General features: G+C 38.0%; 1 protein-coding gene across 5 annotated transcripts in view; it reads right to left on the bottom strand.

The window, feature by feature from the left end:
* RAPGEF6 (Rap guanine nucleotide exchange factor 6) overlaps nt 1–24,453 on the bottom strand; it is a 202,570-nt gene that overhangs the window by 162,515 nt on the left and 15,602 nt on the right. For all 5 annotated transcript variants that reach the window (XM_035014063.1, XM_035014061.1, XM_035014060.1 and 2 more), the window contains exons 2-4: nt 17,627–17,697; nt 16,344–16,400; nt 11,909–11,992 (exon numbers count right to left, since the gene is read on the bottom strand). In XM_035014063.1, the coding sequence (XP_034869954.1) occupies nt 11,909–11,992; nt 16,344–16,400; nt 17,627–17,697 (212 nt within the window). The remainder of the gene's footprint in view (nt 1–11,908; nt 11,993–16,343; nt 16,401–17,626; nt 17,698–24,453) is intronic.

The raw sequence follows: 24,453 nt of genomic DNA on the forward strand, positions 1-24,453 counted from the left end.
TAGCCGCTGAACCAACAGGCAGGGAGAGGGGTTACTTACTCTAAGGGCCTGAGTGATTGATTCCAATCATAAGGGGAAATTGAGTTGCTGAACAAAATGGGGGCCAAGAGGACTACATCTGAAGCCCAGGAGATTCACTTAGACTTCTCATTGTACTTCCAGGTCTACTATTCAAAGTTAATGGAAAACTGCCACCACCACCACCACAGGACATTTAAGGACCCTTCAGAAATCAAAGTTTTGTTCACATCATCAGCAGAGAACTCAGGACAGATGAAAGGCTGGCTTAGGGCAAAAGTATTTGAATGGGGAGTGAAAGAAGGAAGCCAGAGGTACCAACTACCACCTTGTGACCAATCATAGCAACAAGGAATATAGGAGCTTTACAGATTTTTCCTTCGTTTATTGTATATATTATGTCTAAATTTGTGTAAATGTTAACCATTTCCTTCGTCCCTCTCTTCCCTATATTTATTTTATATATAATTTGTTGGAAGTAAACTTTACAAGGTAGTCTTTAGTTAGCAGAATATTCAGAAGCACTGTGATAAAGTATGTAATTCATATAGCCAGCAACGACTATTAGGATTGTACCTCTCATTATTTTGGGGAGAGGGTAAGAAATTCTTCACTTGTATGAAAGACAACTTTATCTTGTAAGGTATAAACAGAATTTTGTTGTTGGATGGAAGTTCAAACGTGTTTAGAAGCATTGATATGGAAGCTAAGTAGCCAAGGAAGTGGACTGTGCCAATTACTGACTGCCTTTCAATTGCAAATATATATATATATATTAAGATTTATTTATTTTAGAGAGAGCCCAGGCACATGTAAGTGGTGGGAGGGGCAAAGGGGGAGAGAGAGTCCCAGGAAGACTCCCCTCTGAGCTCAGAGCCCTATTCGGGGCTCCATCTCACAACCCTGAGATTATGACCTGAACTGAAATCAAGAGTCAGACACTTTAACCAACTGAGCCACCCAGGCGCCCCTATTCACTCTCAGTTTCAAATCTACTTTGTAATAAAGGGTCTAGACTCAAGTCAGTGTTCTCCTTCTGCCTGCCAAAAATTTAAAGTTCTGTCAGTAGAGAGTGGTAGTAGAACAATGCAATAGAAAAATTGTCTTTGGGGGAGGGGGGAAGGGAGTGTGTGTGTGTGTGTGTCAGTCAGTCAGTCAAATCCCCAACCTCAGGGCCTAACCACACCCGAGCAGGGGGAGGGGAGGTTCTCTTGTCATTCCTGCTCAGCAGTTCCCTCCCTGTCAGCCTTGACCCTGTGACTGTGTACCAGCTCTGGTGCAAGGCAACCCAGTGAATTTCTCCACTATCTACTGGGCTACAGCTAACACATTTCCAACAAGCTCTAAAATCCAGTTTTGGGGAGAGAGTCCCCCTTTCAGGTTTGTTCTTTCCTTACCTTTTCTCCCTTAGCTCCTTTATCCTTCTCAATGCCTAATTTCTTAAAAAAAATATTCTTTACAGTCCCTGTTCAAATTACTGTGTGGTTTCTGTCTCTTGATGATAAGAGGAATAAATATTTTCTAAAGATTTTTAAAATTTATTTGGGGGGAGAGAGAGATTGAGAAGGCATAAGCACAAAAGGGGGGAGGGGCAGAGGGAGAGGCAGAATCCCCGATGGGGAAGGAGCCCCATGCAAAGCTCAATCCCAGGATCCTGAGATCATGATCTGAGCTGAAGGGAGATGCTTCACCAACTGAGCCACCCAGGTGCCCCGATAAGGGGAATAAATATTTTTACATCTAGGGGAGGAGCAAGATGGCGGAGGAGTAGGAGACTTGGATTTTGTCTGGTCCCAGGAATTCAGCTAGAAAGGGATCAAACCATTCTAAAAACCTACAAACTCAACAGGAGATGGAAGAAAAGAATAGCAACAACTCTGAACAGAAAAGCGACCACATTCTGGAAGGCAGGATGTGCGGAGAAGTGAACCCGAGGTAATATTCGGGAAGAGAGACAGCGTGGTGGGGGTGGGCTCCGTCAGCCAATACCGGCACTCCAGTGGGTAAGCAGGGAATGGAACCCTCGCGGGACAGTGTGGTCTCAGGACCCTCGGGGTCACAGAAAGACCAGGGGTGCCTGAGTGCGGCAGAGCTCCCAGGTATCAGAGCAGGGAAGCCGGCTGCAGAGACGGAGCCGAGGAGCAGGCTCTCAGTTCGGGATGGCCATAAACCATGATCCACGGCACAGTCGGGCCACTGCTCTTCCAGCAGGGACCCAACAAGTGGCAGATCTGGGAAGACTCCCCTTCCTCCCCGGGGAGAAGCAGCGCGGGAGCGCACTGCAGGGATCTGCTGGGTTTGGAGACTCCACACGGTGTTGGGCGCCAGAGACAGAAATGCTCAGTCACGGGCCAGGTGAGCACAGACTGTGGCCGGAGACCGGGGAGATGGGAGTGACTGACTGCTTTTCTCTGGGGGCTCACTGAGGAGCAGGGCCCCGAGTTCTCGGCTCCTCCGGGTGGAGATTAAAGGCCGCCATTTTCACTCTTGTCCTCCAACGCTGCATGGAAAGCTTGCAGGGAACAAAAGCTCCCGAGAGCAAACCCAAGCAGGTAACTTACCCCAGACCCGCAAGGGCGGGGCGATTCCGCCTCCGGGCAAAGACACTTGGGAAACACGGATATAGGCCCCTCCCCCAGAAGATCAGCAAGAACAGCAAGCCAAGACCAAGTTTACAGATTACCGAGAACGGCAGAACTCCAGCACTAGGGGAATACTGCACATAGAATTCATGGCTTTTTCCCCCCATGATTCCTTAGTCTTTAAAAGTTACTTTTTTTTGAATTTTTCTTTTTCCCTTTTTCAACCAACATTTTATCATTCCCTTTTATTTTTTTTTTTTAAAGATTTTATTTATTTATTTGACAGAGAGAGACACAGCGAGAGAGGAAACACAAGCTGGGGGAGAGGGAGAGGGAGAAGCAGGCTTCCCGCTGAGCAGGGAGCCCGATGCGGGGCTCGATCCCAGGACCCTGGGATCATGACCTGAGCCTAAGGCAGACGCTTAACAAAAGAGCCACCCAGGCACCCCTATCATTCCCTTTTTTAAAAAACCTTTTTTATTTTTAATTTTAATTTTTTTTTTAAGATTTTATTTATTTATTCATGAGAGACAGAGAGAGAGAGAGAGGCAGAGGGAGAAGCAGGCTTCCAAGGAGCAGGGAGCCCGATGCGGGACTCGATCCCAGGACGCTGGGATCATGACCTGAGCCGAAGGCAGACGCTTAACCATCTGAGCCACCCAGGTGCCCTATTTTTAATTTTTAGAGTCATATTCTATCCCTTCACAGAAGTTAACCTTATTTTTGGTATATGTATATAAGCTGTTCTCTCTTTAAAATTTTGGGATACAGTTTCTTCTAACAGACCAAAATATACCCTAAATGTCTAGTGTATGGCTTTGTTCTAGTCTCCGGCCTAATCACATTCTCTTTTTTTTTTTTAATCCTCTTTTTCAACCAACTTATCAATTCCTTTTATAAAATCTTTTATAATTTTCATCTTTACAATCATATTCCATCCCTTCATCATATTAACCCTTATTTTTGTACATATATAAGTTTTCTTTAAAATTTTTGGAGGCACTTTCTTCTAACAGACCAAAATACGCTCAAAATCTACTGTGTGGCACTAATCATGCACCAGCCTGATTATATTTGATCATATTCTGTTTTGTTTTTATTTTTATATTTTTTTTCTTTTTTCCTTCTTTCCCTTTCTTTTCCCCCAGTTTCAGGTCTTTTCTGATTTGTTTAGTGTGTATTTTCTGGGGATGTTGTTACCCTGTTAGCATTTTGTTCTCTCATTCATCTATTCTCCTCTGGACAAAATGACAAGACGGAAAAAAATCAACTCAAAAAAAAAAAGAACAAGAGACAGTACCGACTGCCAGAAACCTACCTAATCAATATGGACATTAGTAAGATGTCAGAACTTGAGCTCAGAATGATAATTTTAAAGATACTAGCTGGACTCGAAAAAAGCATGGAAGATATTAGAGAAACCCTTTCTGGAGAAATATAAGAACTAAAATCTAACAAAGTCGAAATCAAAAAGGCTATTGATGAGGTGCAATAAAAAATGGAGGCTCTAACATGCAGAAGAATGAAACTCGACTCTTCTCTAACACCATCCACAAAGATAAACTCAAAGTGGATGAAAGACCTCAATGTGAGACAGGAATCCATCAAAATCCTAGAGGAGAACGTAGGCAGTAACCTCTTTGACATCGCCCACAGCAACTTCTTTCAAGATACATCTCCAAAAGCTAGTGAAACAAAAGCAAAAATGAACTTTTGGGACTTCATCAAGATAAAAAACTTCTGCACAGCAAAGGAAACAGTCAACAAAACAAAGAGGCAACCCACAGAATGGGAGAAGATATTTGCAAATGATACTACAGATAAAGGACTGGTATCCAAGATCTATAAAGAACTTCTCAAACTCAACACCCAAAAAACAAATAATCAAGTCAAAAAGTGGGCAGAAGATATGAAAAGACACTTCTCTGAAGAAGACATACAAATGGCTAACAGACACATGAAAAAATGTTCATCATCATTAGCCATCAGGGAAATCCAAATCAAAACCACACTGAGATACCACCTTACACCAGTTAGAATGGCAAAAATGGACAGGGAGAGAAACAACAAATGTTGGAGAGGTTGTGGAGAAAGGCGAACCCTCTTACACTGTTGGTGGGAATGCAAGTTGGTACAGCCACGTTGGAAAACAGTGTGGAGGTTCCTCAAAAATTTAAAAATAGAGCTACCCTATGACCCAGCAATTGCACTACTCAATATTTACCCCAAAGACACCAATGTAGTGAAAAGAAGGGCCATATGCACCCCAATGTTCATAGCAGCAATGTCCGCAATAGCCAAACTGTGGAAAGAGCCGAGATGACCTTCAACAGATGAATGGATAAAGAATATCCATTCCATATATACAATGGAATATTACTCAGCCATCAGAAAAGATGAATACCCAACTTTTACATCAACATGGATGGGACTGGGGGAGATTATGCTAAGTGAAATAAGTCAGGCAGAGAAAGTCAATTATCATATGGTTTCACTTATTTGTGGAACATAAGGAATAGCATGGAGGACATTAGGAGAAGGAAGGGAAAAATGGGGGGGTGGGAATTGGAGGGAGAGATGAACCATGAGAGACTATGGACTCTGAGAAACAAACAGGGCTTTAGAGGGAAGTGGGGAGGGGGGATTGGTTACCCCGATGATGGGTATTAAGGAGGGAACGTACTGCATGGAGCACTGGGTGTTATACGAAAACAATGGATCGTGGATCACCACATCAAAAACCAATGATGTACTGTATGGTGACTAACATAATAAAATTAAAAAAAAAAAATGGAGGCTCTAACTACTAGGATAAATGAGGCAGAAGAGAGAATTAGTGATATAGAATATCAGATGATGGAGAATAAAGAAGCTGAGAAAAAGAGAGATAAACAAATACTGGATCACAAGGGCAGAATTTGAGAGATAAGCGATACCATAAGACGAAACAACATTAGAATAATTGGGATCCCAGAAGAAGAAGAAAGAGAGAGGGGCAGAAGATATACTGGAGCAAATTACAGCAGAGAACTTCCCTAATTTGGGGAAGGAAACACGCATCAAAATCCAGGAGGCACAGAGAACCCCCCCTCAAAATCAATAAAAATAGGTCAACACCCCAACATCTAATAGTAAAACTTACGAGTCTCAGAGACAAAGAGAAAATCCTGAAAGCAGCTCAGGAGAAGAGATCTATAACTTACAATGGTAGAAACATTAGATTGGCAACAGACCTATCCACAGAGACCTGGCAGGCCAGAAAGGACTAGCATGATATATTCAGAACACGAAATGAGAAAAATATGCAGCCAAGAATACTATATCCAGCGAGGCATCATTGAAAATAGAAGGAGAGATAAAGAGCTTCCAGGACAAACTAAAACTAAAGGAATTTGCAAACACAAAACAGCTCTACAAGAAGTATTGAAAGGGGTCCGCTAAGCAAAGAGAGAGCCTAAAAGCAACATAGACCAGAAAGAAACACAGACAATACACAGTAAGTCACCTTACAGGCAATACAATGGCACTAAATTCATATCTTTCAAGAGTTACCCTGAATGTAAATGGGCTAAATGCCCCAATCAAAAGACACAGGCTATCAGATTGGATAAAAAAACAAGACCCATTGATATGCTGTCTGCAAGAGACTCATTTTAGATGCAAAGACACCTCCAGATTTAAAGCTAGGGGGTGGAAAACTATTTACCATGCTAATGGACATCAAAAGAAAGCTGGGGTGGCAATCCTTATATCAGAGAGATTTTAAACCAAAAACTATGATAAGAGATGAGGAAGGACACTACATCATACTTAAAGGGTCTATCCAACAAGAAGATCTAACAATGGTAAGTATCTATGCCCCTAACATGGGAGTGGCCAATTACATAAGCCAATTAATAACAAAAGCAAAGAAACACATCAACAACAATACAATAATAGTGGGGGACTTTAACACCAACCCTCACTGAAATGGACAGATCATCTAAGCAAAAGATCAACAAGGAAATAAAGACTTTAAATGACACACTGGGCCAAATGGACTTCACAGATATATTCAGAACATTCCATCCCAAAACAACAGAATACACACACATTCTTCTCTAGTGCCCATGGAACATTCTCCAGAACAGATCACATCCTAGGTCACAAATCAGGTCTCAACCGGTACCAAGATTGAGATCATTCCCTGCATATTTTCAGACCACAGTGCTTTGAAACTAGAGCTCAATCACAAAAGGAAAGTCGGAAAGAACTCAAATACATGGAGGCTAAAGAGCATCCTACTAAAGAATGAATGGGTCAACCAGGAAATTAAAGAAGAATTAAAAAAATACATGGAAACCAATGAAAATGAAAACACAAATGTTCAAAATCTTTGGGATGCAGCAAAGGCGGTCCTAAGAAGAAAGTATATAGCAATACAAGCCTTTCTCAAGAAACAAGAAAGGTCTCAAATACACAACCTAACCCTATACCTAAAGGAGCTGGAGAAAGAATAGCAAATAAAGCCTAAACCCAGCAGGAGAAGAGAAATAATAAAGATCAGAGCAGAAATCAATGAACTAGAAACCAAAAGAACAGTAGAACAGATCAACGAAACTAGGAGCTGGTTCTCTGGAAGAATTAAAAAGATTGATAAACCCCTGGCCAGACTTACCAAAAGAAAAAGAAAGGACCCAAATAAATAAAATCATGAATGAAAGAGGAGAGATCACAACCAACACCAAAGAAATACAAACAATTATAAGAACATACTATGAGCAACTCTATGCCAGCAAATTAGATAATGTGGAAGAAATGGATGCATTCGTAGAGCTGTATCAACTACCAAAACTGAACTAGGAAGAAATAGAAAACCTGAACAGACCTATAACCACTAAGGAAGTTGAAGCAGTCATCAAAAATCTCCCAACAAACAAGAGCCCAGGGCAGATGGCTTCCCAGGGGAATTCTACCAAACATTTAAAGAAGAATTAATACCTGTTCTTCTGAAACTGTTCCAAAAAATAGAAATGGAAGGAAAACTTCCAAACTCGTTTGATGAGGCCAGCATTACCTTGATCCCAAAACCAGACAAAGACCCCATCAAAAAGGAGAATTACAGACTAATATCCTTAATGAACATGGATGCAAAAATTTTCATCAAAATACTAGCCAATAGGATCCAACAATACATTTAAAGGATTATTCACCACGAACAAGTGGGATTTGTTGCTGGGCTGCAAGGTTAGTTCAACATCCACAAATCAACGTGATACAATACATTTTTAATAAAAGAAAGAACAAGAACCATATGATCCTCTCAAGAGATGCAGAAAAGTATTTGACAAGGTACAGCATCCTTTCTTGATTAAAACTCTTCACAGTGTAGGGATAGAGGGTACATACCTCAATAACATAAAAGCCATCTATGAAAACCTACAGTGAATATCATTCTCAATGGGGAAAAACTGAGAGCTTTCCCCTAAGGTCAGGAACACGACAGGGATGTCCACTATCACCACTGCTATTCAACATAGTAGTAGAAGTCCTAGCCTCAACAATCAGACCACAAAAAGAAATAAAAGGCATCCGAATCAGCAAAGAAGTTGTCAAACTCTGTTTGCAGATGATATGATACTTTATGTGGAAAACCCAAAAGACTCCACCCCAAAACTGCTAGAACTGCTAGAACTCAAGAATTCAGTAAAGTGGCAGGATATAAAATCAATGCACAGAAATCAGTGGCATTTCTATACAACAAGACAGAAGAAAGAGAAATTAAGGAGTCGATCCCATTTACAATTGCACCCAAAACCATAAGATACCTAGGAATAAATCTAACCAATGAGGCAAAGGATCTGTACTCAGAAAACTATAGAATACTCATGAAAGAAATTGAGGAAGACACAAAGAAATGGAAAAACGTTCCATGCTCATGGATTGGAATAACAAATACTGTGAAAATGTCTAAGCTACTTAGATCAGTCTACACATTTAATGCAATCCCTATCAAAATACCATCACAACTTTTTTCAAAGAAATGGAACAAATAATCCTAAAATTTGTATGGAACCAGAAAAGACCCCAGAATAGCCAGAGGAATGTTGAAAAAGAAAAGCAAAGCTGGTGGCATCACAATTCCAGACTTCAAGCTCTATTACAAAGTTGTCATCATCAAGACAGTATGATAGTGGCACAAAAACAGACACATAGATCAATGGAACAGAATAGAGAGCCCAGAAATGGACCCTCAACTCTATGGTCAACTAATCTTCGACAAAGCAAGAAAAGAATGTCCAATAGAAAAAAACAGTCTCTTCAACAAATGGTGTTGGGAAAACTGGACAGCCACATGCAGAAGAATGAAACTGGACCATTTCCTTATACCACACACAAAAACAGACTCAAAATGGGTGAAAGACCTCAATGTCAGACAGGAATCCATCAAAATCCTAGAGGAGAACACAGGCAGCAACCTCTTCGACCTCAGCCGCAGCAACTTCTTCCTAGACACATCGCCAAAGGCAAGGGAAGCAAGGGCAAAAATGAACTATTGGGTCTTCATCAAGATAAAAAGCTTTTGCACAGCAAAAGAAACAGTCAACAAAACCAAAAGACAACCAACAGATTGGGAGAAGATATTTGCAAATGACCTATCAGATAAGGGCTAGTACCCAAAATCTATAAAGAACTTATCAAACCTAACACCCAGAGAACAAATAATCCAATCAAGAAATGGGCAAAAGACATGAACAGACATTCCTGCAAAGAAGACATCCAAATGGCCAACAGACACATGAAAAAGTGTTCAACGTCACTCAGCATCAAGGAAATCCAAATCAAAATGTCCATGAGATACCACCTCACACCAGTCAGAATGGCTACAATTAACAAGTCAGGAAATGACAGATCTCGGCGAGGATGTGGAGAAAGGGGAAACCTCCTACACCGTTGGTGGGAATGCAAGCTGGTGCAACCACTATGGAGAACAGTATGGAGGCTCCTCAAAAAGTTGAAAATAGAGCTACCCTAGGACTCAGCAACTGCACTACTGGGTATTTACCCCAAACATACAAATGTAGTAATCCGAAGGGGCACGTGAACCCCAATGTTTATAGCAGCAATGTCCACAATAGCCAAACTATGGAAAGAGACTCAATGTCCAACAACAGATGAATGGATAAGGAAGATGTAATACACACACACACACACACACAATGAAACATCATGCAGCCATCAAAAAAATGAAATCTTGCCATTTGCAACGACATGGATGGAACCAGAGGGTATTATGCTAAGCTAAATAAGTCAATCAGAGAAAGACAAATATCCTATGATCTCACTGTTAGGAGGAATCTGAGAAACAAGACAGAGGATCATAGGACAAGGGAGGGAAAAATCAAACAAGATGAAACAAGAGGGAGACAAACCATAAGAGACTCATAATCTCAGGAAACAAACTGAGGGTTGCTGGAGTGGAGGGGGGTGGGAGGGATGGGGTGGCTGGGTGATGGACACTGGGGAGGGTATGTGCTATGGTGAGCGTGGTGAATGGTGTAAGACTGATGAATCACAGACCCGTACCCCTGAAACAAATAGTACATTTCATGTTAATTAAAAAAAAAAATGAGATGACCCATACCATCTATCAAGTAGACTATACCCTGATATTGAAATTTAAGTTTTGCAAGTAATAGCTGCAACTAAAAGCTTTAAAAGTCTAAAAGTCTCTTCTCAACATTACTGGAAATAAGTCAGTAAAAAATTATGTTTTTACATCACCAAATATTAATATTAGTCCCCCAAAATATTAATAATTGCTTAGAGAATAAATTCTTTATTTAAATTCAATTAATTAACATAGAGTGTATTATTAGTTTCAGAGGTAGAGTTCAGTGATTCATCAGTTGCATACACCACCCAGTGCTCATTCCATCATGTGTCCTCCTTCATGCCCCATCACCCAGTTACCCCACCTTGTCTCCCCTCCAGCAACCCTCAGTTTCTTTCCTATACTTAGGAGTCTATTATGGTTTGTCTCCCTCTCTGGTTTCATCTTGTTTTATTCTTCCCAGGTTTTTTTTTTTTTTTTACTCACCAGAATCATGCTGTATGTATTGTTCTTTGATGTGCTTATTGGAGATGTTCTCAGCCTAGCATACTCCTTTTATCCATTCTATATTCCATAGAAATAGATGTTTAGGTTGCTTCATTTTGCTGTTATAATTATGCCCACTTTTGTGCACAAACTTGAGCACAGGGGCTGGAATTTGAGGGGAAGAGTGTCAATTTGAGCCCTTGGCAATGTGAGGTGACGGCGTGTTGACTTGGCATTGAGCAGGTGGCAGGCCATGCATGCTGACTCGGGCAGGAGGGCAGCTAGACTGTCAATTTGGGACCCACAGGCCGATGGCATCGTGTGTGACAGGGACGTGGCTGGTTTTGCTTTTAACTTTTGTTTTTCTAGGAAATTCGATCTCTCCTTCTATTCTAAATGAAGGCCTTGCTGGATAGAGTATTCCTGGCTATAGATTTTTTTCTTTCTAGTGGTTGGAATTTCTCATGCCACTTTCTAGAAACTAAATTCTTGAAGAACACTACATGTGACCAACCACCCTTCTCTTGTTTTACCTAATAATTATGGTGATAATGAACAATTCCTTATAACAGTCAGGCACTCTTCTAAGATATATATGTATATAAAAAACTCATATATTCCTCAAAACTAGTCATGATTAGGTAATTTGCCCAAAAATAGTAGAACATTAGACATGAACTCATGTAGTCTGGCTCTCGACTGCCAATGTTTACAGTCTTCTGTTGAGAGCTTTGAGTGGTAGAGATTGCTAAAACTTCAGAGAGACACTTCAAGTAGGTACTATTGTACTCATTTTACAAAGACAACTAAAATTTGTACGAAGTCATACAACAGTAAGTGATAAATCAGGACTTTAATCTAGTTGCCTTACTCTAAAAACCCATTTCTTAACTATTAAAATAGATCACCCTCTCTATAACCACTAATAGTAGCAATAAATCCGAAAACCATGAGATAAATCAGATCAAATCTCATATAAAAATTAAGACCAAATAAAAGATACTATGTCTCAATGTAAACTTAAAGATTACACCCTCAAAAATATGAACTGTCAGTTGTTTCCTAGTATTTCCAATAGTACCAGCAAGCAAGCACATTCATAAAATTTATCACCTATTGAGAGGAAATATACATCCTACATAAAACAGTTTAACATTAGAGATAAAATAAATAGTTGTAATATTAACTTTGCCTGCCACATATTCTAAAGCAGCAAATGTAAATGTACCTGCAAGGAGGCAAGACCATGGAGTCTTTCATAAGCACAGATCCAGAAAGCAGGATATACCAACATCTGGCAACAGTTTCTGAACTGTTAAAATAAGTAAAATTAATGAGTAAATACACACACGTATTCACATGTATATGATTCAAAATAATACATAACATGATTCAATACAAAGTACATAACATGAAATACATTCTAAAAATATTTAAGTCATTAAAATTTAATGGACTTTTGGGAAATACTGACTGTTGCCAAAGGTTTTATACAGACCATGTTCATATGGGAAAAAGTGTTATCACTACCTTAAGATACAGACTTCACAAGTATATGGTTATTAACTCAATTTTATTAATTATACCATTAGCTTCGCCTTCTTCATTTTTGTGTAGTGGATCATAACACCTGATGAAGATTAAAACTTAAATATTGTACTACATCTGTATATCATAAAATCCTGTTTTGGTAACTTTTATATATATTAAAGACTATTATTTGGAATTCACAAGTTCATCAATGTTGTATCTTCACTGACAACTATAATTTGAATCATGATCTATTCATTTCTTTTAAATTTTATTGACATAAACAAAATGCCTACCAAATCTTTCATTTTATGTGTGTTTGAAGGATACAAGAATACCAGAGACAAGTTTATCAGCATTTTAGTTGAGTTAAATCTCTAATGGAAACCCAGAATCTTGTTAGTTGTTATTGTATAAACTAACCATTCTGTCTTTCAAATATCTTCATTTACCATACCTAAGGTTTTAATTAATTCCAATATGTAAAAGATTCTAGTATCTATAAAACAAATAATTTCTCTGACCTGGAGATTTTTATCTATCTAGATATCTACTTGACATGTCAACTTGAATATCTAAGAGAGAGAACTCAAACTCAACAAATTCAAAATCTACCTATCATTTCCTTCAAGCTTGTATCTTCTCTGATATTCTCTGTATTCAATGAATACTGCCATCGTCCACCCAGAAACCTAGGCTTCTAAAAGATTCCACGTAGCACTCAGGGTAAGCTTTCTAGGTCAATCCTATTACCGACCATAAGAAGGAAAAATTGTCAACTTTCCAGTAGGTACGTTATTATTATTATTATTATTTTAAGATTTATTTGAGATAGAGACCACGCACATGTGCGAGTGAACAGGGAGGACCAGGGGTTGGGAGGGAGGCAGAGGGGAGAGAGAAAGAATCCTCAAGCAGACTCTGGGCTGAGCACAGAGCCCAACCCCAGGACCCTGAGATCATGACCTGAGCCAAAATCAAGAGTCTGCCAGTTAACCAACTGAGCTACCCTGGTGCCCCTCCAGTAGGTACTTTTAAGTTCTTTTTTAGTATCTTCAAATTTTCACTGAGTTAAGACATAAATGGCTGCACATCTCCTACTTAAGGTTCTTTGTTTAGAAATTCTACTTCCTTTTCCTTGTGAAATAGGACTTACAAAGTCAAGGAGGAATAAAATCAAACAATTTGCCAGAAATTAAGAGAGAAGAAAGTTGTTAAGTAGATACCACCACAAGCCTCCAATTTTTATCTCACTTAACTGAAGGGGTCACAAAGTTGTCAGTAAATTCTATTATAAATGTAGGAAAAATCCTGAAGTTCACTCCCACCACAAAGAGAACCATGCCAGCCCATGAATAAGAAACTGTTCAGACCTTGCAAAAAAAATTCACTCTCAGAGCATGGTTTGACAAAGCATCTGGCTAAGTAAACCCAAGGAAAGTAAAATGCCTTCATGTGGGCCATTCCTTTTCTTTTCTCTGGGCAAGCAAACTCTAGCCCAGAGAAGGAAGGCATACTTAATCTTGCCAGATCTTATTCAAAGGCCTCAGATACTCCTAAGATAAAGACCAAAAAATCTTAAGATGGCCTCCACCTGCTTCTCCAGATTCCTCTCTTGCTGGTTCCTCTTCTTTCCTCATGGTGCTGGAACACACTGGTTTACTTTCCCTTTTTCTACCAGGCTGCTTCCCAGTTCAGATCAACCATACACACTCTCTTCTCTGCCTCCACCAATCTCTGAATTTAAATTCTTCATTAACTTCCACATTCTTTTTAAATTCTATTATTAACCAGATACAGATCTGTGTAACTCCTAATATTTTTAGAACAGTTCATTGAGGTATAATTTAAATACCATAAATTTACCCATTTTAAGTGCATAATTCAATTTTCATGAAATTTAAAAGAATTGTGCAAAGATCACCACAATCCAGTTTTAGAACACTTCTTTGTGTTCTTAACCAATAACATGCTCTGTCTCTATAGATGTGGCTTTCCTGGACAGTTCATATAAATGGGATCATGTAATAGATGGTGTTTCTTCCTTGCTTCTTCCACTTAGCATGTTTTTGAGGTTTATCCATGTTGCAGTATATATAAATGCTTTATTCCTTTTTTATTGCCAAATAGTATTCCACTATACAGATACATGACATTTTATTTATCCATTCATCAAAAATTTTGATCATTCCCGGTTTTAGGCTGGAAATACAAATAGCACTACTAAGAACATCTGTGTACAGTCTGTATGCGTATGTTTTCATTTCTCTAGTATAAATATGCAAAAGTGGAATTACTGGGTCACGTGGTAAAATTATTTAACTTTTTGAGAAACTGCCACTGTTTCCTACAGTAACTCTATCATTTAACATCCACACCACCAACACATGAAGATTCCAGTTGCTACCGTACTGGTGCCAATACTTGCTACTCTCTACATTTTTGACTGGGGCTATTCTAATGGCTGTAAAGTGACAGCTCATTAATTTTTGTATGTATTAATTTTGTATGATGTAAGGTAAGGGTCTAAATTAACTTTTTGCAAGTAAATACTCAATTAACCCAGCATCATTTGCTGAAAAAACTATGCTGTCCTCTCTGAAATGCTTTAGCACCTTCATCATAAATGAACTGTTCATCAGTGGTTCCTTTTTAATCCTCAATTGTGTTATGCCCACACTACTGACAGATCTTAGCTGGAGGCCATCAAAAAAAAAAAAAAAAACAAACAACTTCACAAGGGTTTACTTCTGGGCTCTCAATTCAGTTCCAATGATCTATTTATCTATTCTTTTCCTTGAGAGCACTTAAATATGTTTAACTTTTAACTTTCTCTACTCTACTCAACAGTAAGCTCAATAAAGACAAACACTATGTCTCCCCACCACTCTACACAAAGGTAAGCATAATGTATAGCAGACAAGCTTTTAATAATAAATGAATGGATCAACAAATGAATCAAGATAGGTATTAAAATCCTTATGAGTCCAGTTTAATGCTTTCAAAAAGTGATAAATATAATGGGCTGGTAATGAAACATGAAAGTTAATACCATCCCAATATACCAGGTGAATCTATATAATAAAAAGAGGTCATCGCTGCCAAAATTTTTAGAAGGAACATAGTTAAGAGTATTTTCATCATCTTGAGAAAGGTAAAGACTTTGTTTTTTAAGTAGAACACGAAAAGCATTCATCGCAAAAGAAAAACTGAGAAAGTTAGAAATTTCTCCTCTCCAAAGGATGCCTTTAATAGAGTAAAAAGGAAAACCACAAAGTGGGAGAAGATACATACAATGTAAGTATCCCAACAAAGGACATGGATACAGAATTCATAAATAAATTTCTACTAATCGAAATACTACAGATAACCCAATTAAAAAATGGTTAAACACTCAAATCAGATTTCATAAAAAAGCTATCCAAATAGCCTACAAAAACATGAAAATCATTCATCATCATCAATAAGCAGGGAGATGTAAATGAAATCACAGTGAGATAACAAGATGAAATATGTGAATCAGATTCTAATGTCAGATTCTCCTAAATTTGATCACACACATTTCCAATAATTCTATTCCTAAGAATATGCCCAACAGTAATGACTATATAAGGGCACAAAAAGACATGAACAAAATGTTCATAGAAACTTTATTATTCACAATAGGAAAAAACTGGAAACAACCCTAGTATCTATCAAGAGTGGAAATGATAAATGAATTGTGTCATTTTCACACATACAGTAAAGCAGTGAAAAATAATTAATGCAAAAACATAGAAGAATCTTAGACATTTATCAAGTTAAAAAAAAAAAAAGCCTAACCAAACAATTTTTATCTATGTGGGGTTCAAAATGAGTTAAAACTCATCTATGGTGATGGAAGTCAGAACTGGATTACCTTTCCAAGAGAGGTGACTAGAGCCTCAGGAGAGCTGAAATATTCTTTCTATATGTTCACCTGGTTAAGTTACTAATACATACTATTTTATTTATTAAACTTTTTGTGCACTATTTCAGTTTATGAATATATTTCAATCTACTCTAAAGAAATTCCTTCCAAATAAATTTCAATGCTAAAAGTCAAAATTTAAACATTAAAGCTATTATTTTAAGCTAATTAAGGAAATACTTACCAAAAAAGAATTTGATTGCCACTGTATCTCTCATAGCGTGCTCTTGCAGACATTAATCTAACATATTAAAAAAAAGCCAAAAATTTAATGATTTTATCTTCAATTTTGTTTTAAAAATACTGTTATAATTACTTCAACAGAAAATTATCATATCAAATAATACATTATATGTTAAAAAATAAATAAAAATAAAAAATAAAATTATCATATCTACCACTAACTTCACTTCTCCAAGAGTTTAGAAATATATACATCAAATGCGGTATTTTCAAAAACATCAACTGGATACTATTAAGAGGCAACAAATATAATACTATTATGTACATTTTATAACCTGCCAATTCATACTGAACAATGTTCCTTTTCTGTTATGGAAAAATACACATTTGTCTGATTCACCATTGATTCGTCCTGTTAAGAAATTACTGGCAAGGGGAAAAAAAGTTACTGACAGAGGCATACACACACACACACGTATATATACATATATATGTGATTGCATTTAAAAATGCTTTTAGTATTACTAAATGCTCTAGTTTTCAGCTTTCTTCTTCTTCCAGACACATGCTGACATCTGAATTATGTTATACAGAAAAGAGAAAATAATAGGCCCTAACAATTATATTTTAGCAATCTGGTCTAGTCCCTAACCAGAAACTTAAAGAAGGGCCAGAAAAAGTAATGGATGATCTGGTTATGGAAGGAACCTACACTTTAATTAATGTTATACAGAGTTACTACAGTAAACGCTTTACAACACTTAAAAGTGTTTTTATAAATGTAATCACAATGACATAAGGTAGCAGGAAAGAAACCTCATTTTACAGAATAGGAAAACAGGGTTTGGAAAGTTTATGGGTCTTGTTCACAGGAGCTCATACCAGATCAGGAGTTGTGATCCTTGCACTTTAATACAACACTACATCATACCCTGTCCATCTTAAGCATTTGACATAATATCAAAAAGAATTACAGCAAGTTAGCAGTTTTGTTTTCACTGGCTGGCAAATACTGAACACTGTGTTTTGCTTCAGATATTCTCATGTAACCCTCAAAACACTGTAACAAAGATAATCTCATTGTCTTTATTTCATCGAAGATAAAACTGCAGTGTAGATGTTAAGATTTGCTCAAGGCCCCATGACTAAGGAAAACTGTGATGAGAAAATCCAAAGTCCTAAGCCTGTCCTACAAAAAGCCCCCAAATAATTTGGCCCCGTAATTATCCAAACCCATTTGAATAACTCCATCACAAAAGCTCTTAAACAGAGCATCACACTTACCTAAGCTGATGTTCTCTGAGATTTGATAGTATTTCCATTCCATGAAGATAAGAATAAATAGTATTTAAATCCTGGAGAACAGAAAAAAATTTAGATTTTTCAAATGTATTTTTCAAAATATCTTAACACCCCACAATTCTGATTTTAAGCCAACAACTGTTTATGACAATACTATTAACTATGGAAGACTAATAAAATCTCTGAATTGAAAGAAATCTGAAAAGGTAAAGAGCTACTTCCACTCATACAGGAACCCCTCCCTCTTTAGGATGGCTGACGGTCTCTACTCAAGCAATGCCAGAAATCAAAAACTTCTCATTTCATATGAAAGTCTATTTCATTTCTAAGCAGATATAACCCTTCTTCCTCAATGACATCCAACTATTCAAAAAGAATTATCATATCGTCATAAGCTTTTAATTTATTATTTCCTCCAGATTATTCAGTCTCAGTATTTGCAGGTTCCACATCTTTAAAAGCATCCTGGCTAACCTTTGGACAGGACCCAATTTGTCAATATTCCTCTAAAAATATGACTTTCTAAAAAGTCTTTTTCTAAAGAGACCCAAAGCGATATTAATCAACCACTAACAAAAAAAGTCCAGTGGGACAATCCTGTTACTCTGTGAGAGAGGCTAGGAACTTTTCTCTAGTCCTCAGATAACTAACTAGGTATTAAAACTCCCAGTATGATACAGTATAATCTCAGCCTAGAGGAGCGGCAGAGTAAAAGGCAGAATGCGGGAACAGCCCAAATTCCTGACAGAATGGTCTACTTTATCACTTATGTAGAATGCTGGTGCACAGAGATTATAAACAAGCTTAAATTCTCTATATAAAAGGTACATCCTTATTCTCTTATAAGGAACAATGCCTTTATACCAGGACAGGCAACTCCCCAACACTGCCCTCCTGCTTTGATATGCAATTGGCTAAGAGAATTATCAGATAACAGAAGAAAAAGACAGCTAAGACAACCTGTTTTTTAACAGATTAATAAGAAAACATGGAGTCACTAAGAAAAAGAGCCATAATCTGTCATACCAAAAATTACAACTACTAATTAACCATGATGGATTCAATGACCACACCATCTCTGCTAAATCCTTAGGAAAATGGGAGTGAAAAATATTTTTTCTATATACATATATAAAGAATAAATTAAAAGGGAAAACCATAACAAATGAGAAAGGTCTATAAAATTCTTGACGACAGCAGGTAAGAGTAGTGATATGGTAAATTAATATTTCCAAAGATGGCTACAATGGTATTTCTTATCTTATATGCTCTTTCAATAGGACCTTACCACTCCATCAAAAATTGGAATCTTATGTGCCTTCCCCAAGAACCTGGTTGGTCCTTTGATTTGTTCAGATCAAAAGAATGTGGCAGAGGTAAAGATGTGTAACTTGTACAGTTCAAGTACCCTGAGACCACCAATGATGTGAGGAAGCCCACTAGTCTCATGGAGAAAGGCCACGCGGAACAGCACCAAAGCATCAGATATGTAAGTGATGTCTTCTTAGACCAGTAGACGAATGGAACTGAGAGAATGATCCCAGCTGAGGTTCTGTGGAGCAAAAGAACCAACCACCCAGTCAAAACCTTCTGAATTGAAGTAATAAAGTCCTTGCCAAAGTCTAGCTCATAGTGAACTCACTGAGCTTGCAAATCCATCTAATAGTCCCTCTCAAATTCCTGAGTTTATAATTAGAATGTATATACTTGTTAAAATAACCCCCAAAATGGGTCCATGACCTATGTGGTAATAGCTCTAATAGTGGAAAAAGCCAAGTGGAAACCTCCGAAATTGCCCATATCCCATTCTCCAGAAGAAAACAGTAAATAAAAGATAATATTGCTTCCATATAGGCAAAGGACAGCAAAGACTAGGGCGTCCAGTAAAGACTTGAGTATTCAATGGTGAAGGTCCCTACCATATACTGTCCTCAGAAAGTAAACGTATCCTAAAAAAAAAAAAAAAAAAAAAAAAAAATGCCTACAGATTGCCACAGACAACCGAATTCCAACCAATAGTCTCAACATAACATTGTTGCTGGAACTGATTAAGTCTCAGGTATTGATTTGGTGAATACATTTCTTTCCATTTCCATTACAAAAGATCATCAGAAACCGTGCATTCATGGAGGACAATATTAACTTACAGTTTTTCCTTAGGGCTATTTTAACACTCTCACTCTCACTTGATCTGAGCCAAAAGGCCAAGAAGCGATTAACTCTGTCACTCTAACATAACACCATGTGAAAACATCTAGACCTTCTGACCCATTACATAGTTGCTATCTTGCTGAATGGACAGAATGAACAAGAGAATGACCAAGAAGAGGCAGGTACCCTGGAGTCCTTGGTAACACACACATACTCCAGAAAGTGGGCAATAAACTCTATGAGGAATCAGACTATCACTTGCATGTTTTTAGGGGTACAGTGATCAGGGACATTTCAGGACATCTCCTATTAACAAAATGTTGGGGCTTCAACTTTAGGTCAAGACAGAGTAAGAGGGACTGGACTTACCTTCCACCGTAATCAACTAAAAATCAAAATAAATATATGAAATAACGTTTTTTCATGAGGTAAGACATCAGGAAACAAGACCATTTAACACCTGAGAGAAGAGAAACAAATGAGATGATTCATATGATGGTACCTTACTGCCTGCCAGTATCTTTAGTTGAGGAGAAGGAGGGGGCAGTCTAGGGAGTAGAAACTGGCTAGAGTTTGCAGAACATGAGAAAGCGTGTTACAGAGAGATAAGAGTATGTTCTGGAAACCTACAGAAGGTGCTCCTCAAGTCTTAAATTGAGTACTGATCATCCTATCATGTGGGGGGGGAAAAAAAGAACTCAGGGAAAGAACTATTTGAAAGAATTAAATAAGTCCTCAACCAGGAATGATTTTTGTCCCCTGGATGACAAGAGCAGTATCTAGAGACATTTTGGGTTGTCACAATTTAGTGTGGAGGTAGGGAGTGGTGCTACTAGCATCGAGTGACTAGAAGCCAAAGATGTTAGTAAACATCCTCCAATGCACAGGACAAGGACCCAGAATAAAGGCTCATCTGGGCCAAAATGTCCATAGTGCTGAGGTTTGAACACCCTGGATCAGAGGGAACATATACCTAAAACTCACACAGGGACACGAAGAGTTCCTATTTCCATCAGGCAGAATAGAAAGTCTCATAATTCACAGTGCATTTACTTTAGTACTCAGAAGGCTTTGGACTCAATATTGGGGCAAAATTAAACAGATTAAATTCTACTCTGGCACTACAAACACAGCTCAAAAAAAGGCCTAAAAGAATCAAATAATTTCCAAGTCACTTGATTGTGTCCCAGAACAAAGTTGAGTAATATTTATAAGAAATATGAAAACCGGGGTGCCTGGGTGGCTCAGTCGTTAAGCGTCTGCCTTCAGCTCAGGTCATGATCCCAGGGTCCTGGGATTGAGCCCCGCATCGGGCTCCCTGCTCGGCGGGAAGCGTGCTTCTCTCTCTCCCACTCCCCCTGCTTGTGTTCCCTCTCTTATTGTGTCTCTCTCTGTCAAATAAATAAATAAAATCTTAAAAAAAAAAAAAAAGAAATATGAAAATCCCAGTACATAAAAAGGTAAAAATCACAATCTCTGGTATTCAATCAAAAATTACCAGGCGTGCAGAGCAGGAGGAAAAAATGACTCATAATGAGGAGAAAAATCAATTAAAACCCATTTACCAATTACACAGATAATAGAATGAGTAAGAAAAACCATTTAAAACTTATTAAAATTATATTCCATATATTCAGGAAGATACAGAAAAGATTAAGCATGTAAGAAGGGACATTAAAAAAACTTCAGAGATGAAAACAGTATCTGAGATGTACAATACACTGGATGGGATGAATAGCACAATAAGACTTTGCAGAAGAAGAGGTTAATAAACTTGAATACACAAGAATAGAAAGCAAAAAGAAAACAGAAAAAGATGGAAAAAACTTGAACAGAGCACTAATGAATTGTGGAACAACTTCAAGCAGCCTAACAAAAGTGTAACTGGAGTCACTTCAAGGCAGAAGGAGAACAGAGGAAAAAAACTGAATTATGGAAAATATCCCCTTTTTGATGAGAACTATAAACTTACACATCCAGGAAGTTCAACAAACCCCAAAGCACAAGAAATACTAGGAAAACAGCACCAAAGCACATCAAGACCAAACTGTTTTTAAAAAATAATGGAGACAAAACTATAAAAGCAGCTCAAGAAACAAGATAAATTACATAAAGATTAGAATTACAGCAGGCAGGGTGCCTGGGTGGCTCAGTTGGTTGAGCGACTGCCTTCGGCTCAGGTCATGACCCTGGAGTCCCTGGATCGAGTCCCGCATCGGTCTCCTTGCTCGGCGGGGAGTCTGCTTCTCCCTCTGACCCTAACCCCTCTCATGTGCTCTCACTCATTCTCTCTCTCTCAAATAAATAAATAAATAAATAAAAAATCTTAAAAAAAAAAAATTACAGCAGGCTTCTCGTCAAAAACAATGCAATCCAGACAACTACTGTAGTAACATCTTTAAAGTCACAAAAGAAAAACAATTATCAACCTAGATTTCTATTGCCAGTCAAAACAGCTTTCAAAAACAAAGGGAAAATATTTTTCACATATATAAAGTCTGAATGAATTAATCACCTGCAGACCTGCCTTATAAAAGAAATGTTAAAAGTCCTTCATAAAGGAGGAAAAACAATACCAGATGGAAATTTGAAACTACACAAAGGAATGAAGAGAACTGAAAATGGAAACTACTTGGGAAAATATAAATCTTTTTTTCTAATTATTTAAACAATAATCAACAGCTTAAAAAGCATTAACAAAAAGGGCACCTGGGTGGCTCAGTCAGCTGAGCATGCCAGACTCTTGGGTCTGACCCAGTCATGATCTTGGGGTGATGGGATGGATCCCTGATATCTGTGTTGGGCTCTGAGCTCAGCATGGATTCTGCCAGGGATTCTTTGTCTCCCACCTCCCTCTTCTAGCGCCCCTCACCCCGCTTCTGAGCATGCACGAGCTCTGAATAATAAAATCTTTAAAAAAAAATAAAAAACATTAACAAAAAAGATGACAACAAAAATGTGCTGTGGGCTTACACTATGCATACAACTAAAATGTATCTCAATAAGAGCACAAAGGACAGGAGGTAAAAATGGTAATGCACTGTTGTAAGGTTCTTACACTACAGGTGAAATAGTATAATCTCACTTGAAGACAGACTGGGATAAATATGAAATGTATACTGTAAACCTTAATAAATCTCGTATTTTGTAGATATCCTTGTAGTCTCTCTCATATATAACACATCCTTGTGAATGAGAACAGTATTAGTTCTTTCCCAGTCTGGGTCCTTCCCCCCACCCTCCTTTTTCTTATAGGTGTGGCCACACATAAATAGCTGCTGGGGCCCCACCCTTTACGTTAAAAGTCATAACCCAAAATGCCTGTCCTATGGAAATGTGCAATTTATTTCTGACATAAAGCTAATTTTGTTTTAGTGGCAAACAAGTTAGAACTCCCATAATGTGACCTGCCAAATAAGGATAGGCTAGTGTCAAAAAGTGCCAGAATTTTCTCAGATTCTCAACTAAATTTATGTCATATAATTTCCGTTCTCAATTCAGAGGACATTTTGGGAACAACATCGATAACGCCACTAATAGCTGACGAAGGATTTGGAACTCACTTCTCAAATTTTAAACTCTAAGCAAGAATATAATTCACAAGTTCTTGAAATATATATGTGATTCTTCGGTTCTCTGCATAAAGACAGGCTGACGAAGTTTATCAATTTTAGATTCTAAAAGCCCTACTTCAAATATCTGTAAGTTTTCCCTTCAATTTTATTTCAGAAGGATCATATGGCCAAATGAACATGTAGTTCTCCCACAGCATCTATAAATGCTGACTGCGTGGACCCAAATAGAAATATTAGCATTATTCCTATCAGGGGTTGGCAAACTTTTTCTATAAAGGGTGAGATAGTAAATATTCTAGGCTTTTTAGGTCATATGATTTTTGTCACAACTATTTAACTTTTCCTTTGTAGCATGAAAACCATAAAAATGTAGGTAAACGAATGGATGTGGCTGCATTCCAATAAAGTCTTATTTACAGAATAGTTGGTAGGTTAATTTGGCCCCCAGGCCATATTTTGCCAACTACTAAAATTCAGATGGTCAGAAATATCCACCAAGGAAGTCAAGCCATGAATGAACTCTTTGGAGAATACTTCAGCTTATGAATTTTGGTGGAAGCTGAAAACACCAGATTTTCATTTTTCCAACCTCACATAAAACTAGAGCATGGACAAATGATCCAAGTGCTACTAATCAGACACACATGTCCAAAACTTAGAATACAGTGATACCGACAAACAAGAACTGCACACAATCAATGCTGGCAGTTAGTGATAGCAGCAGGGTCAGTCAACATACGCAGTATATCGTGTAGGTGGTCAACAGTCCAAGTAGTGGACTGCTTGGGGTTAGGAGTATGAACATGGTTGTCTAGCCCCAAGTCTACTTCTCCAGTAATCCCAGCAATTCTGTAGCGACCCAGTATCCTTTTATACCTTTTCTTTAAAGTGGACAGAACTGGGCTCTGTTTCATTTAAGTTTACAACCCCGACAGACCCTTAGACCAGCACCATCAGCCTCACTTGGGAAATTGGTAAAAATGCAAATTCTCAGGCCCCACTCCAGACTTAATCAGAATCTCTGGTGTAGCCCCCAGCAATTTGTGGTTTAATAAGGGCTCTAGGTAGTTCTGATGCATACTA

The sequence above is a fragment of the Mirounga leonina genome, unplaced genomic scaffold (genome assembly GCF_011800145.1).
Source record: "Mirounga leonina isolate KUSES-001 unplaced genomic scaffold, KU_Mleo_1.0 Mir_168, whole genome shotgun sequence".
NCBI classification, from domain to species: domain Eukaryota; kingdom Metazoa; phylum Chordata; class Mammalia; order Carnivora; family Phocidae; genus Mirounga; species Mirounga leonina.